Source organism: Pelobates fuscus, chromosome 6 (assembly GCF_036172605.1).
Source record: "Pelobates fuscus isolate aPelFus1 chromosome 6, aPelFus1.pri, whole genome shotgun sequence".
Taxonomy (NCBI): domain Eukaryota; kingdom Metazoa; phylum Chordata; class Amphibia; order Anura; family Pelobatidae; genus Pelobates; species Pelobates fuscus.
Window position 1 is genome coordinate 285,448,715 of NC_086322.1, and position 14,788 is coordinate 285,463,502.

At 40.9% G+C, this 14,788-nt stretch overlaps 1 protein-coding gene across 5 annotated transcripts in view; it reads right to left on the minus strand.

Moving 5' to 3' along the window:
• TANC2 (tetratricopeptide repeat, ankyrin repeat and coiled-coil containing 2) overlaps positions 1-14,788 on the minus strand; it is a 266,147-nt gene that overhangs the window by 46,439 nt on the left and 204,920 nt on the right. For 3 of the 5 annotated variants that reach the window (XM_063459359.1, XM_063459361.1, XM_063459362.1), the window contains 2 exons: positions 5,270-5,421; positions 4,529-4,697 (listed from right to left, as the gene is read on the minus strand). In XM_063459359.1, coding sequence (XP_063315429.1) covers positions 4,529-4,697; positions 5,270-5,421 — 321 coding nt within the window. Of the gene's footprint in view, positions 1-4,528; positions 4,698-5,269; positions 5,422-11,838; positions 11,950-14,788 lie in introns of all 5 variants that reach the window. The other 2 variants (XM_063459358.1, XM_063459357.1) reach the window with 1 other exon arrangement.

The window sequence follows — 14,788 nt, forward strand, 5'->3', positions numbered from 1 at the left end:
TCTTACTGCAGAAGAAAGCCGAGGGTTGATACAACCATTCACAACACAGGAAATTATCGACATCTTAAAACAACTCCCGAAACACAAATCCCCGGGTCCCGATGGGTTTACAAACCTTTACTACTATACCTACAAAGACACACTAGCACCCTACCTAATGACATTGTTCAACCATTGCTTCCAAAAAGGGACCATGCCCACCGAGATGCTACAAGCCCATATTACTACTTTACCGAAACCAGGGAAGCCTCCAACCCATTGCCCCAACTTCCGACCGATTTCCCTATTAAATTGCGATACTAAAATCTATGCTAAACTCCTAGCGAATAGACTAAACCCTATACTAACTCGTTTAATCCATAATGACCAATCGGGATTTATCAACAGCAGACAGGGCTCCGATAATACCAGAAAGATTCTTAATATATTGTCTCATATTGACACAGAGAGAACAGAAAGCCTCTTATTGGCACTGGATGCTGAAAAAGCATTTGATAGACTTAACTGGGCATACATGACAACGATCCTCGCTAAATATGGGTTCCCGAAGGAAATGATACAAGGAATAATGACACTATATAAAAGTCCCACGGCCCGAGCTTATCAGTCAGGGTTTCTTTCATCACCCTTTAATCTCACTAATGGTACCAGACAAGGATGCCCTCTCTCCCCACTTCTTTTTATACTCGCCTTAGAACCTCTGGCAATAAAAATTAGACAAGATCCATTAATTTCTGGCATACCCATAAGACAGTCAAATTACAAACTATCAATGTTCGCGGATGATATCCTCCTAACCATCTCCAAACCTGATATATCATTGCCATGTCTTATGAACCTACTACAAGAGTATGGGAAAATATCATACTATAAACTCAATGCGGCTAAGACAGAGGCTTTACCGCTTCACCTACCCACACAGCGAGCAGATAAATTACGCCAGACCTTTCAATTTGACTGGAGACAAAATTATATAACGTACCTAGGAGTGAAACTTGCTCTACATGCCACCAAGACTGTAAATCTGAACTATGACCCACTGTCACACATATGTACGTCACTCTTTCAAGGCTGGGAACACGTACGCCTATCATGGCTAGGCCGAATCCACACTACAAAGATGACAGTATTACCCAAAATTTTATATGTGTTCCGAATGTTACCCCTTCCAATCCCTTCACGTATACTAAAAACACTGCAGGCAACTATATCCAAATTTATCTGGCACAAGAAAAAACCTAGACTGCCTATCCACTTACTCCAACAGACACAATCCACAGGAGGCTTAGGATTACCCAAAATTGCTGCCTACTATGAGGCTGCTATTCTCGAGTCTGCAATAAAGCTCCATGCCCCTAAACACACGTTCCAATGGGTAGACATGGAAGATGACAAAGCATATCCTCACCCTATCTTACACATGATGTGGGCACCGAAAATACACAGACCGCAAAAACTAACATTGTACCCCTCATCTATAGTGACCCTCAAATATTGGGATAAACTCCTGGCTACCTTATCAGAAAAAGGGAAGTACTGCAAATACGCTCCTCTAGAAGCACTAACAAGGATAACTCCGTGGTTGTCACTACACTCATGGACCAAACATGGAATTAAATATATTAAAGATGTCTGCGACCCATCGGGGATTAGACCATTTCCAACTCTACAAGACCAGTTCAACCTTCCTAATTCCTTTGCATTTCAATACCTACAACTCAAAAGCGTTATAAATACACACGTATCCCTTCAAACAAGATCCCCAACGCAAAACATCATACAAACGTTAAATGCTATCTCCAGATGCCACACAGCTCCAGTTAAACCCAAATCCCTATCTCTATGTTATAAAGCGACACTGACCCAAGTCCAGCCCCACTCTTTTAAATATGTGGAACAATGGGAAAAAGAAGGTATCCCTAAACTTGCGGACGAACAATGGATTAAGGCACTAAATACACTGAAAGGCCTGACATCCTGTTCCTCACACATAGAGGCGCATAAAAAAAATCATGTATAGATGGTACCTTACCCCGCACAGGTTACACCAAATTTACCCCTCCACAACACCTAACTGTTGGAGGTGCGAGTTAAAGGAGGGCACCATGACCCACATATGGTGGGAATGCACGGTGATAAAACCATTATGGAAACAGGTTCAGCAAATACTGCTCCAATCTCTGAATTATACATCTACCATTACACCAACATTAGCTCTGCTATTGATCTTCCCGGATCAATGGGACAAAAAACATAAGAAAATAGCTTCTCTGGTTATTCTAGCAGCGCGGAATTTATTGGCTCAATGCTGGAAGAGCACAAAATGCCCTTCGCGCAAAGAACTTATAAATAGAATACTACAATACTACAAATACGAGATACTTTCCGCAGAATCTCACACACAAAAGAGAGAGATTGAACGGATATGGACACCGTGGCTCACTCTGATAGATACTAACTCTAGACCCACTAGTCGAGAATCTAGTCCCTCTAGTTGACCTCCTACCCCAATACACCCCACTGCTACGACTTCATAAAAAAAAAAAAAAAAACTATTTGAAAAACCCTGCATGGAAACACAGAGAGCTAAGGGGTTAGAACACAACATAATTTAGGTTAGAGGTTAACAATCGCATTAGACTACATGTCCATGGATGATATGTGGTGTCTGCTTTCGCCTGGGGACCACTGACATAAGGATACATACGGTGATGTATTTGGACAATTTATACTTCAATATTGTTAAATTTAGTGTTCGCTTCACTTTGTCTTGTGTAATCAGAGATGTCATGTATATGTCCTTCTGCGCAAGGACCACCATAAAGGCGTGTCGCCTCATATGCCTCCCTCCCCCCCCCCCCCACCCTTTTTCGTATCCCTCCCCATCTTTTGTTTTATACCCACTTTGGGTTTCTATTTTTCTGAAAATAAAAATCTTAAATTTGAAGAAAAAAAAACCAATATGCTAGCTAATGGCAGATCGGAGGTATCTCAGATGGGTAGATCCACCACTTGAGATGTGCCACTCGGTAACATATAGATTTAAAGTCATCTGTGGACCATTTCCTTTAACCCCTTAAGGACCAAACTTCTGGAATAAAAGGGAATCATGACATGTAACACATGTCATGTGTCCTGTGTCCTTAAGGGGTTAAAGGAAAACGCGTGACTGAATTTCAGAATAGGAAAGTGAATGGCCTTGAGCAAGTTAAAAATATATAGATATAATAATCCTTTGCAGGTAACGACCTAAGAGACTGCCACAATACAAACACAATCTTTCTCAGATGTATTTTCTACACAAAGCGAGCGTTTATTCACTAAACCAACAAGTATAGAGAATTGAATGGGAAATGCTAGTTTTAGTGGAGTGGATAGTTTTGCCTTTATTTGTTTTTAATTAAAATGTGCCAATTCCCTTGTCAATAATCCACAATTCTTAGGTTTAGTGAATGAACCTCAGAATTTCTCAAAATTGAAAACATGCACAGGTTACTCAATAAAGTGTGAATTATCGGAATGCAAAGTGAATTTTACGTAAATTTAACAGTTTAGCCCAATATAGTGTAAAACAGTTGACTTTGAGAATTTTCCAAACGGCTGATTTGGGCCAAAAAATGTGAAAGAGACAGAAAAGAACACTATAGGCACCAAAACAACTTCAGCCTAATAAAGCAGTTTTTGTTTATAGATCATGCTCCTGCAGTCTCACTGCTCAATTGCCTGTCATTTAGGAGTGAAATCACTTTGTTTATAAACCCCAGACACACCTCCCAGCATGTGACTTGCACAACCTTCTTAAACACTTCCTGTAAAGTGAGATCCAAGGTTTAAACTTCCTTTATTGGACAGGCTATTCCATTTAAAATTTCTGATTTCCTGCTCCGCTTATAGCCTGCTAGACTCTTCAGGAGTCTCCTGTGTGTGACTAAAGTTCAATTTACAGAGTCGGAGATAGAAACATCTAAAGTAGGTTAACATCAAATTAAAAATTACACCATTTATTCATGCAGGCTGTGTCAGTCACAGCTAGGAGAGTTGTGGCTAAGGCTGCGTAAACAGAAACAAAAGTGACTTAACAACTAAATAGCAGAAAATTGAGCAGGGAGACGGGATGGGCATAATCTTACTCCCAAATTTCTTCATTGAGCTAAAGTTGTTTTGATGCCCATAGTATGCCTTTAATAAATGACCCAAACACTCAACACCACGCACTGCAAACCTTAATTTCATTTTTAATTGATTTGATGTTGCCTCAATACACAATCACCAAATCCTAACATAGCTGCTTTATATTTTGATACATGTAAATTCACATATTTTATTAGCAATGAAGACATATCAATTGTATTAATTCTGTTTGTAATTAATATATAAACTGCCTCTTATGACAAGCATTACGCTATTTCATATTGCTTAGCAACAGGGGATTAGCTCTGGTACATTGCATACTCTGAATCATATTCAAAAGGCCACAGAAATGCCACACAAGGCAGTGTGACCTTTCTACTGAAGCATGCCAACTCACCAATGATGCCACTGTCCCTGCTCTCTAAAGTGGAAGTGGGGCTGCAGTCCTTGACAGGGGCGTTGGTGTTGGTGGGAGGAAGGGTAGAGCAGGGACTACTGGCGGGTGGAGAAGCCGTGCTGCTGGTCAGAGTCGAACAAGGACTGATTCGCTGGGTCACCGCCGAGCCCTGAAAGAGGTACAATATACTTTGGATACGAGGAGGAAACAAAATGGATGAAGATAAAACTTGATAAAATATAGAGAATGCAGATAGGATGAATTAAACATGGAGAAGAAAAATAAATTCTAAAATAAAACTAGAGAAGGGAAAGAACAATGTTGCATGAGGAGTGAAGATTCAGCTGTGTGTCCGCTTCATCCTGTTTTATCTCAATATCTCACTACAATCCTCCTAATATTGGCTTTCAACAACACCCACGATTCCTTGAAGTCTACTCCCATCCTGGCTTAGATTTTGTGCTGGCCCACAAACCATATTGTAGGTTTACTGCAACCATTGGGATTAGCCATATTTCTGGACCCTTTCAATGCCACCGGGTCATCAATCTACTGTACACACTATGCATGTTGACCTATGTATGTCATATGTTTTTCCAATGGCGTGTCCTCTCAAGTAACACGTGGTTGCCTAAATTCTGTCTATGACTGGACTGGCTTACTCCCTACTCACTAAGTTCCCTCTCCTCCCATAATTCAACCAATGTTTCCAGGATTGTCTCAATGCAATTCCTTCCTCACCTGGTTGTCCTCTTGCCCCTCCATGCTGTACTGAGGACCAGTGGCCTGGACTTCACTGACTTTCTCTCCCAGGAGGAAGCCCAATCGGGTCATGAGGGTGTTGGCTGCTTCATCAACGGATGGAGGGGGGCCCAGTACAGACTCCTCTTCATCTAAAGAAAGAACACAACACATTATCAAAATAGCCAAACAAAGACTGTCAACACAGCTTTTACTACCCTATACCAGACACAACACTTATTTACTGGTATAATCATCCTCTTCGATGTGGGGTTATCAACAAATATTTTTTTCCCCAAAGAAGAGACTAATTGAAGTCCGTGATCTATTCATAATAGCATGTTAGATATAACATAATAGGCCTTTCCAAATACTCATAGCTCTTCGATACTTGTTATATTTCATTGGAAATGCAGTAATAGCATAGAGTGCATAAAAAAAAAAAAAAAATGGAATAGCAACCAAACCCATTCTCAATTTACAAACTTAATTTTCGAATCTAGAGGTGATGCAAAGATTCTGCTGATATATTCCTATAATAAAAAAAAAACAAAAAAAAAAACAGGACCTCTACCAAGCTCTAGCTGGCTAGCTGTTCTACAGAACAAACACGCTTGATTGGACTTCCGAATCCATATAGTGGCTTATAGGGCCCTTTTGGCATAGCATCAGATACCGATGGGGAGCATTGTAAACTTGTGGTGCCCCATGGTGGCACCGTCCTAACCCTGTTGGCCTCATAGGATCCGGCGGGCAGGGTGTAAGATCCTTGCAGTTGCAAGAAGATCTACGGACACATTGCTTGGGTTGCCTACAGAAGTACTCCCTGAACACTCATACATCATCTTAGGTTGAAATAAATGATATACGTTTTTAATTTCTTTCACTTTCTTAAATTTTAATGTCTTATAAAGAAGAGTTGGGAGGGTTTCCCCATAAGTTTGGTGTTCTATGCTGACACTACTAAAGACACTTGTTAAGTCAAAGATTTCCTATCTGCTATTCCTTCATCACTTTGTAATCTATGGCATATTTGTTTATATTGTTTTAGGATTCATTTTGTGTTATTTTCTGTTTTGAAATAAAGAATGAAGGGGGAAAAAAAAATGTAGCGACTATCCGTAGATTAATGAGAGTCACCAGACCTCTAAAACCGCAAACCACATTTATTTTATCCTTATTGTCCCCATTAACAAAGGCGCTCAACAGCGAAGGCCAATTATAATGACACATTAAAGGAATTGATCTGGATACACATTAACTGTGGCTCCTCCTTTTTTACCCAACGTCTGAATTTGTATGCAAATTGAAGAGGGTGATGCGGCACCGGAGAGATCAAACACATTACTTTCAAGAGGATACCATTTGTAACTTCTCAACAGCAACCAGAAAATAAGTCTACAAAAGTACAGCAATAGGAATTCGAAGAAAAGGTCAGTAACGAAGCAATTATCTCCAGCATGTTGTCTTGCAAGAGGAAGCGACCAGCCTAAGCAACGTTTCACAATGGAATGCCGTTGCCTCATTCCGTGAGTTAAGATTGATACTGTGGGTCAAGATAATGACAAGCATTTAATAAATTATCACTATGTGTAGCTCTTTAAATGTGTTTAATAACAGAAAACAATGAAGGCTTAATGAACACAGGTCCACCATGGCTAAATTTGCACAGACTAGAGCAGTGTTTCCCAACCCAGTCCTCAAGGCCCACCTACCAGTCCAGGATTTAAGGATTACCCAGTTTTGTCGAAGGTGTTTTTAGAAAAAAAAGAAAAAACACCTTAGACAAAACTGAGTAATCCTTAAATCCTGGACTGGTATGTGTGCCTTGAGGACTGGGTTGGGAAACACTGGACTAGAGGATAACTGAGAATCATGGGAAACAAACATCTGTAATGCCACTCACTGCCCTAGGTTACCAAATACAACAGTGAATCACGTCTCAAGCTACGTTTATCGCGTACCATCTGTTCACCTGACACTTCCAACATCCTATCCAGTCAAAACCATGAGCAAAGCGCTCACCCACACAACACTTCCTTTATTGATTCTACACCTCCCACCGTTCCATTTGCAGACGGTATAACACCTTTGAACTTGGAAATTGGAGAATAGAGTTATCATTGGAGAGGTAGCGCCAAATAATACAGTTGACGTGGCTCAACAGGTAGCACTAAAATTGCAGCATACACATGGACAATCATTTAAGGGCTAAATAAATGTCTTCTTATTTAAAACGCAAAAAAGTATTCCGCAGCTCCGTAAAAGTCTAGTATGCGTACTTATCTGTCATGCTCAGACGTGAGTGCATATATTATCTTTTGGCTACATTCTGTCTACAAGTGATCCCGTGAATAACACAAATATAAGTTATGGGACAAAAGGGAATCTGGATTCTAACAAACAGTTTAAAATACTTATGTTGTTCCCCCGTTTTCAGTTTCCATTTTAAATGGAGACTGTCTAGATGCTGTGATTTTTAGTAAGATAAAGGAGCTGTGATTTATAGATGTATCCAGCTATTAAATATATCCATAGTACAGGTATATTTGATCATTAAAAGGGACATTAATGAAAAGAGAGAGAGAGAAACAAAAGCATTTTCAGGTTTTTAATCATTATACAGCATTGTTACAAGCAAATTCCAAACTATTAATTATATTGTTGCCTTAAGTAATTGGTGTAACATAGACGTTCCGTTTGGATGACACAGTTAGAGAGTAAATAAAACGTGTCGAAAAAGCCAGATTTTTGCGATCCATTGAAATTCCTGCTTACAATAAGGGCTGAAACTATCCTATTTTTTATTTTCTCCCATGCAATAGCATCCCCTAGCTTGCTGGTATACGCTTCCATGTATCAACAACCACTTGTTTCTGAGAAAAAGAGAGGGGGGGGAAAAAAAAAAAAGAAAGGGGGGGAGAATCAAACTCTGCCAGCTAGACCAGGGGAAGGCAACCATCGGAGCTCCAGATGTGGACTACATATCCCATAATGCTGCCAAACATTAGGGGAGATGTAGCCCACAAAATTTTGAGAGCCAAAGGTGGCCACCTCTGATTTGTTGGATATCTGTTCTTATGCGAGCAAACCAACTTTTCAAAAACAACTTATTGATTTCCTTTCAATTTTAACTGAAACCTCAAGTTTAAGATGTGAATGCACTTAAACCTTTGTTGCACATTGCAATAAATGCGACAGACCAGTCTGAATGATGATTCGGGTTGGACGTCACGATAAAGCTGGCGCAGTAAGACGCGGAATGCTGGAGACAATTAAATAGGGCTCCAAGTATTCTTCCCCTGACACTGGTGCTATGCTGAATACCTCGTGTATTATACTGGAGGATGACTCAATCCTGCAGCAGTTGCAGGACGAGTGCCTGATCAGTCAACATGACTGATGTGCAAAAGCTAACTTAACCCTGTGTGCTAGCCTGCGAGCAAATCATTCCTATATTTCTGCATTCCTACCAACCCGGCACACTATTCTGAGCCTCTGGCATGGACGAGAGAGCTGCATTTTACACTGGCTGTGTGAACAAGGGCCAATCTGGGAAAAGCTTAATGGACGAGATTTTTTAAAAGTGTGCAAAATACTAGCAGTGTGGCAATCGCCATTGAAACCAACAGGTGTGATTTCCATTGCTGACTCCTTGCACCATTGATAAATCTCCTCCATAATCTTTAATATGCTCACCCCATGTTAGAAGGATGGGCAACATTTAACCTATAGCACTGGGTCTAATAAAGAGGTAGAACGGTTAACGATTCTCTTTTTAAAAACATCAGCAATCTCTTCAGCTAAGTCATGTCACTGCCCTACGTAAAACCCCAGGTTTCGGTTAATCTATGGTATCGATTGCTCTGAGGTGTAGACTTCTGTTTAAATGATTTGAAGTTAAAAAAGAAAACAAAACATAGGGTGTAATGCCAGGCCTCAGCCTCTATGCCAATAGACCATTATCACCTGTCAATATTATAATGGAGGACACTTGCGAGGCGTAAACCATTCACAATAAAGGCGTCCATGGTTGGCCAGTCGGCACTCATGTCAGGTGACACTGAAAGCAGCACTATTTGCGAGGGACGAGACGGTGTAGTGTATTCCAAAACATCCTTAGTGAATAATGTTCTACCTGCATTCTATTCTGCTCTATTCCCAAAGTCTGGAACATATTTGTGTTTTTAGATTTCTGTGCGTCCAATGGCTGCTATCTTACGGAGGCCATTACCCAGAATCCCACTGAGCTCACGGCACAGCCCCGAGATATAAGGCCGCTGGCTGGTTGCTGTGGAAACTCTGCATATTTTATGCTGATTCACTTTGCAAGCTGTTGGCGTGCAGTCTGTTACGGGTGTAACAAAAGGGGGTGGGGGGGCGACGACACACACAATGCATCTCTGCAAGGTAGGCACAAGGGATATGAATGCTGACATGTGGGCTGGGCTCTGAACACAGAAAAGAGGAACCGAACAGGAAAAAAAAAATGATCTTAAGACACCTGATCATGATCATAAGATGAAGGAAGGATCAAGAAATATTAAAGAATGTGCTGTGGATTAGGAGTGGCCATAAGGCGATCCCTAGATGTTGAAGAACTACAACTCCCATGATGCTTTCCCAACCTGCAGTTCTACAAACGCTGGGTATCTTTATCTTGGCTATCCCTGATTCAGGATACGAGCCTCCCATGTACAGCTGCCTGTACGAGCTAATAAGAGCCATTCTGCAGATCATGCAGCCCTGATTAGATTTATTTTCAAGGCCAGTGTTTATAAAAACACGCACACATATGTATACACATATGCCTAGTGAAGTTGTTGGCATTCTGAAAATACCATTGGTCTCGAGGGGCCCCTATCAAATATCAGACGAGAGCCATGTTCTGCAAACAAGGCTATTTTCTTCAAATTAAACCGGCACAAATGACAGAGCAAAGGCAGGAAGGAGAGAGGGGGACAGAGAGGGGGAAAGAGAGAGAGAACGAGAGAGGCAGAGAGAAGGATCTAGTCGTCAAGAGATAGTGGAAAGGAGAGTAAGAAAGAAAGGCAGAGGAACAGGGACTACAAGAAGGATAGAATTGAAAGAGGGGGACGACAAAGAGACAGACTGAAGAAGGAAAAAGACCGCAAGAGAGCACTGGAGAAATGAGAGAACAGCCAGAAAGATGAAAGTAAAATATGAGAATGAAAAAAATAAATAAAAAAGACAAAGCACAGGAGAACGGAGAGAGATGGAAAGAGAGAACGAGGTAAAGAACAAGAAGTGGTTTTAGCAAAAGAATGGAGGAGAGGAATGTGAGAAAATACAGGAGGGAAGACTGTTCCAAACAGAACCAATGGAAAAGCTGGAAGAGGCAGTAAATGTCACCTCGCCCTCTGGTTTCATTGACAAAGACAGAGGGATGGATGGGGATTGCAGTTTAAAAACAAAAGATCCAACACAGCTATAAAATTCTCTATGGTCAGACTTTAATTTTCTTACTCTGGTATTTTAATCACTTTTTGGTTTGCCTTTGTCAAGAGAAAGGCATCATAACCCCATTTCTGTAATTAAGTGTTTCTCCCCCATCTCTCGTTCCACCTCTGACCATGCAATTTATCCTACTGCTCCCATGTGGCATAATTAGACGTCATACTGTAACGCGTCTTAAATCTAATACATACTCAATGACCCTTCAATCAACCAGGGAGTCAAGGAGGGAGAACAAGGGTAAAGCAGGCACGGAAACAGAACAAGTAAAACAAAGTGCTAGAGAGCTTTTAACCCCTTAAGGACCAAACTTCTGGAATAAAAGGGAATCATGACATGTCAGACATGTCATGTGTCCTTAAGGGGTTAAGGGGCATTGTTAAAAAATAATAATACGTGAACTGGCTGCAACACGTTATGTGAATGAAAACCAGTCCAAGATTCCCATTATCTCACAACAGCAATAAAATAAACTGCGGCAATTCACACTTTAGAAATAAAATGGAAGATCTGAATATAAGCATTACATTCAGGTATCGCCTCTCGAGACAGGTAAACGGTGAGTTGCATTAAAGCCAGCCAACTCTAATTCACATGGTGCGCAAGGGGAGGAGTTACAAGTTACAAGGGGAGGAGTTACATTAATATACGCTTTTCCATCTACCAGTCTAGATTAACGGTGTCAGCGTCCCAGAACCTCGATACTGCACTCTTTCCATTTTCAATATCGCCAGTTCCGTTGATAGCGTTTGTGCAGGAGATCATGCATACCCTGATATGGACTATTCTCCCCAAAACGGCAAATGGTCCAATTTATTTACTAAACATAAAATTGTAAAGAATTGGCAAGAGGGCTAGAGACTGCACACATAATTCACAAATCCAGCAAGCTCCAAATCACTTCTTATACAGAACCTAGATGCCTATTTATCATGAAATTTAGGCATTCTACACCAATGAGCTGATGACTTTGAATAACAAGGGTGACATCTCCCTATATCAGACAAGTTACATCAAGAACTTTAACTTTTCCCCAAATCTAGTTCTCTATCCTCGCCATTCATGACTGGCGTCAGATATGAACACACACTTACCCAGCAGGTAGGCATCAGTGACCAGGTTCTGGGTTGAGCCAAGAGTCGGGGATCCTAGTTCAGATTCTGGAATTCTGGGGCTCTCCACAAACTTTGCTTTCCTCAATGGGGCTGAGGAGGAGGAGGAGGAATAGAGCAGAAAAGAGAGAATGGCAGAGAGATAATAAAACAAAACAAAAACAGGAATGTTGTAGAGGAGCAGAGTAAGCAACAAGTAGAAAGGAAATGAGAATAAGAAAATGAAAAGGGGCAAAGGGCAAAGAATAAGCAGGCAGAAAATTAAAACAAGAAAAGCAAAAATGAGGGAAAATGTATGCAGAAGGAAAGAGTAGCAGTAAAAGAGAAGAAAAAAAAATTACAAAAAAGGAGGTGGAAAAGATTAGAATGGAATGAACGGCAGAATTATATGTATGGTGGTCAGAATAGGAAGGGAAGCAAGGAATGAACAGAGTGAAGACAAAAAAGGAGAGAGAAAAAAAGAGGGGGAGAGGGAGAGAAGGAGGAAGGCAAGAAAATAAAGGATTGTGAGTTTTCTGATACAGTCAGGCAGCAGATGGAAACTGTTAACTAAACACACAGTGTCCATTCTAGATCAAGTTACCCTTTATTTTTTTTCTTCTCTTTTGTGTATAGGATAAAAAAAAAAAAAAAAAGGAACAAAACAAAACACACACACACACACACAACCGTTCTGCCGGCATTCTTCTCTGGGGCTGGAGGGAGGGGAGGCGGGGGAATGAACTGCGGTGCTTTTAATTTTGGATTGTTGGAATACGAGAGAGGTACAACTACATACCCAAACGTTACTGCGCTAAATAAACTGAGTACTAAGAAGACGAGTGGATAAAACTTTGAGAACGCAGAGAGAGTAAGCTCTTTGGTTATTCGTTTTTTCTCTACGTATGGTCAGATTCAGTATATTTAATCCCTCCAGCCACATTCATACATTATTTTGGATCCCAATGACACCCTGCTATTGTAGACACGAGTCTAATCCCTCTGACAGACGAGAAGCAGCAACAAGTCAATTTGGAAAAAACAATGTCAACACCGCATGACCCTCAAAATACCATGTCTTCACACGGCAGATACAGAGAAGATCTATGTGAAATGTAAAGTACTCTAGGAGTAAGTGAAAACAGAGAATAAAGTAATAGGTTGCAGGCTAAGTGACGCACTGACTTAAAGGGTAAATGGAAGCGTCTGTCTTACTGGTTTTACAATCTGGGAATACGAAGGGGAAAAAAGTCCAGGAAATGCATTACAGATCGCCATGGGCACAAACCATAAAAATACATTTTTTAAAAAAAAGCTATTACCAATATTGTCGGCAAGGTAAAGACTGGATTTCAATGGGATGTACGAAAAACATGTAAGGGCTTGGTGAGGCAATATAGTGCTACCACATCCATTTGCTTTTGATGCCTAGAAGAGTGTCAGAGATGCAGTATTGAAAATTCAGGGTTCCAACGCCTGGAATTCAGGGTTCCAACGCCTGGAATTCAGGGTTCCAACGCCTGGAATTCAGGGTTCCAACGCCTGGAATTCAGGGTTCCAACGCCTGGAATTCAGGGTTCCAACGCCTGGAATTCAGGGTTCCAACGCCTGGAATTCAGGGTTCCAACGCCTGGAATTCAGGGTTCCAACGCCTGGAATTCAGGGTTCCAACGCCTGGAATTCAGGGTTCCAACGCCTGGAATTCAGGGTTCCAACGCCTGGAATTCAGGGTTCCAACGCCTGGAATTCAGGGTTCCAACGCCTGGAATTCAGGGTTCCAACGCCTGGAATTCAGGGTTCCAACGCCTGGAATTCAGGGTTCCAACGCCTGGAATTCAGGGTTCCAACGCCTGGAATTCAGGGTTCCAACGCCTGGAATTCAGGGTTCCAACGCCTGGAATTCAGGGTTCCAACGCCTGGAATTCAGGGTTCCAACGCCTGGAATTCAGGGTTCCAACGCCTGGAATTCAGGGTTCCAACGCCTGGAATTCAGGGTTCCAACGCCTGGAATTCAGGGTTCCAACGCCTGGAATTCAGGGTTCCAATGCCTAGAATTCAGGGTTCCAACGGCTAGAATAGTGTCAGAGATGCAGTACGAAAAATTCAGTGTTGCAGGAGACTGCATATAAATGATTAAAATTATTAACTCTTCCTAAGGGGACGAACAAGATAATCTTGAAGATTGGTGGTATATTGAACAATTACTATTATAGGAAATCCGCCCCAGGGAGCTTTAAGTCATGCAAGAGAAAGGAGTATATGGCTTACGGTCCGAGCGTACAATAGATATTTGGTATTAAATGTTATTTGAGAACAATTGACTGTCCCGAGGCAGACTCCACTTGCCACCTGTTTATCTAACGCTAATATAAATAGAAAGACCAATAGAATTGGCAAGAGACAGTGTGATCAACAACACAAACGTGTAAAAAAGATAATAAATAATTTAAAGACATAATACACCGAAGCAAAATGAAAATGTAAAAAAAGGAAATGAAGAAATATTTAACAAGTGACGATCATTAGAACAGTAAATTCTATCAAGGTGGCTCTGTATTTAACCCCTTAAGGACCAAACTTCTGGAAAAAAGGGAATCATGACATGTCACACGTCATGTGTCCTTAAGGGGTTAAAGATGCTCGCGTCTCATTAATCTCGTTAATCTTGGTTAGTTAATCATGGTTAATTAGTGATGGTTTCCAAGCACAGTTCATTTAAAAAGAGAATTTTCTACATGATGTGATCTCTCAAAACATTTACCTATAAATAGCCATTATCAAAAAACAATGTCAATTCTGATTAAGGTAATGATCCAAAATCAAAATAGTATTAGTACCAATTAATCAGGACATCTGCATTCAAGAAACCGTGTTATTTTAATGTGAAAACTGCTTACTGGGAAACATCATTATCATCCAATAAGTGAATCACCATCTGATTGCCATTCACCCA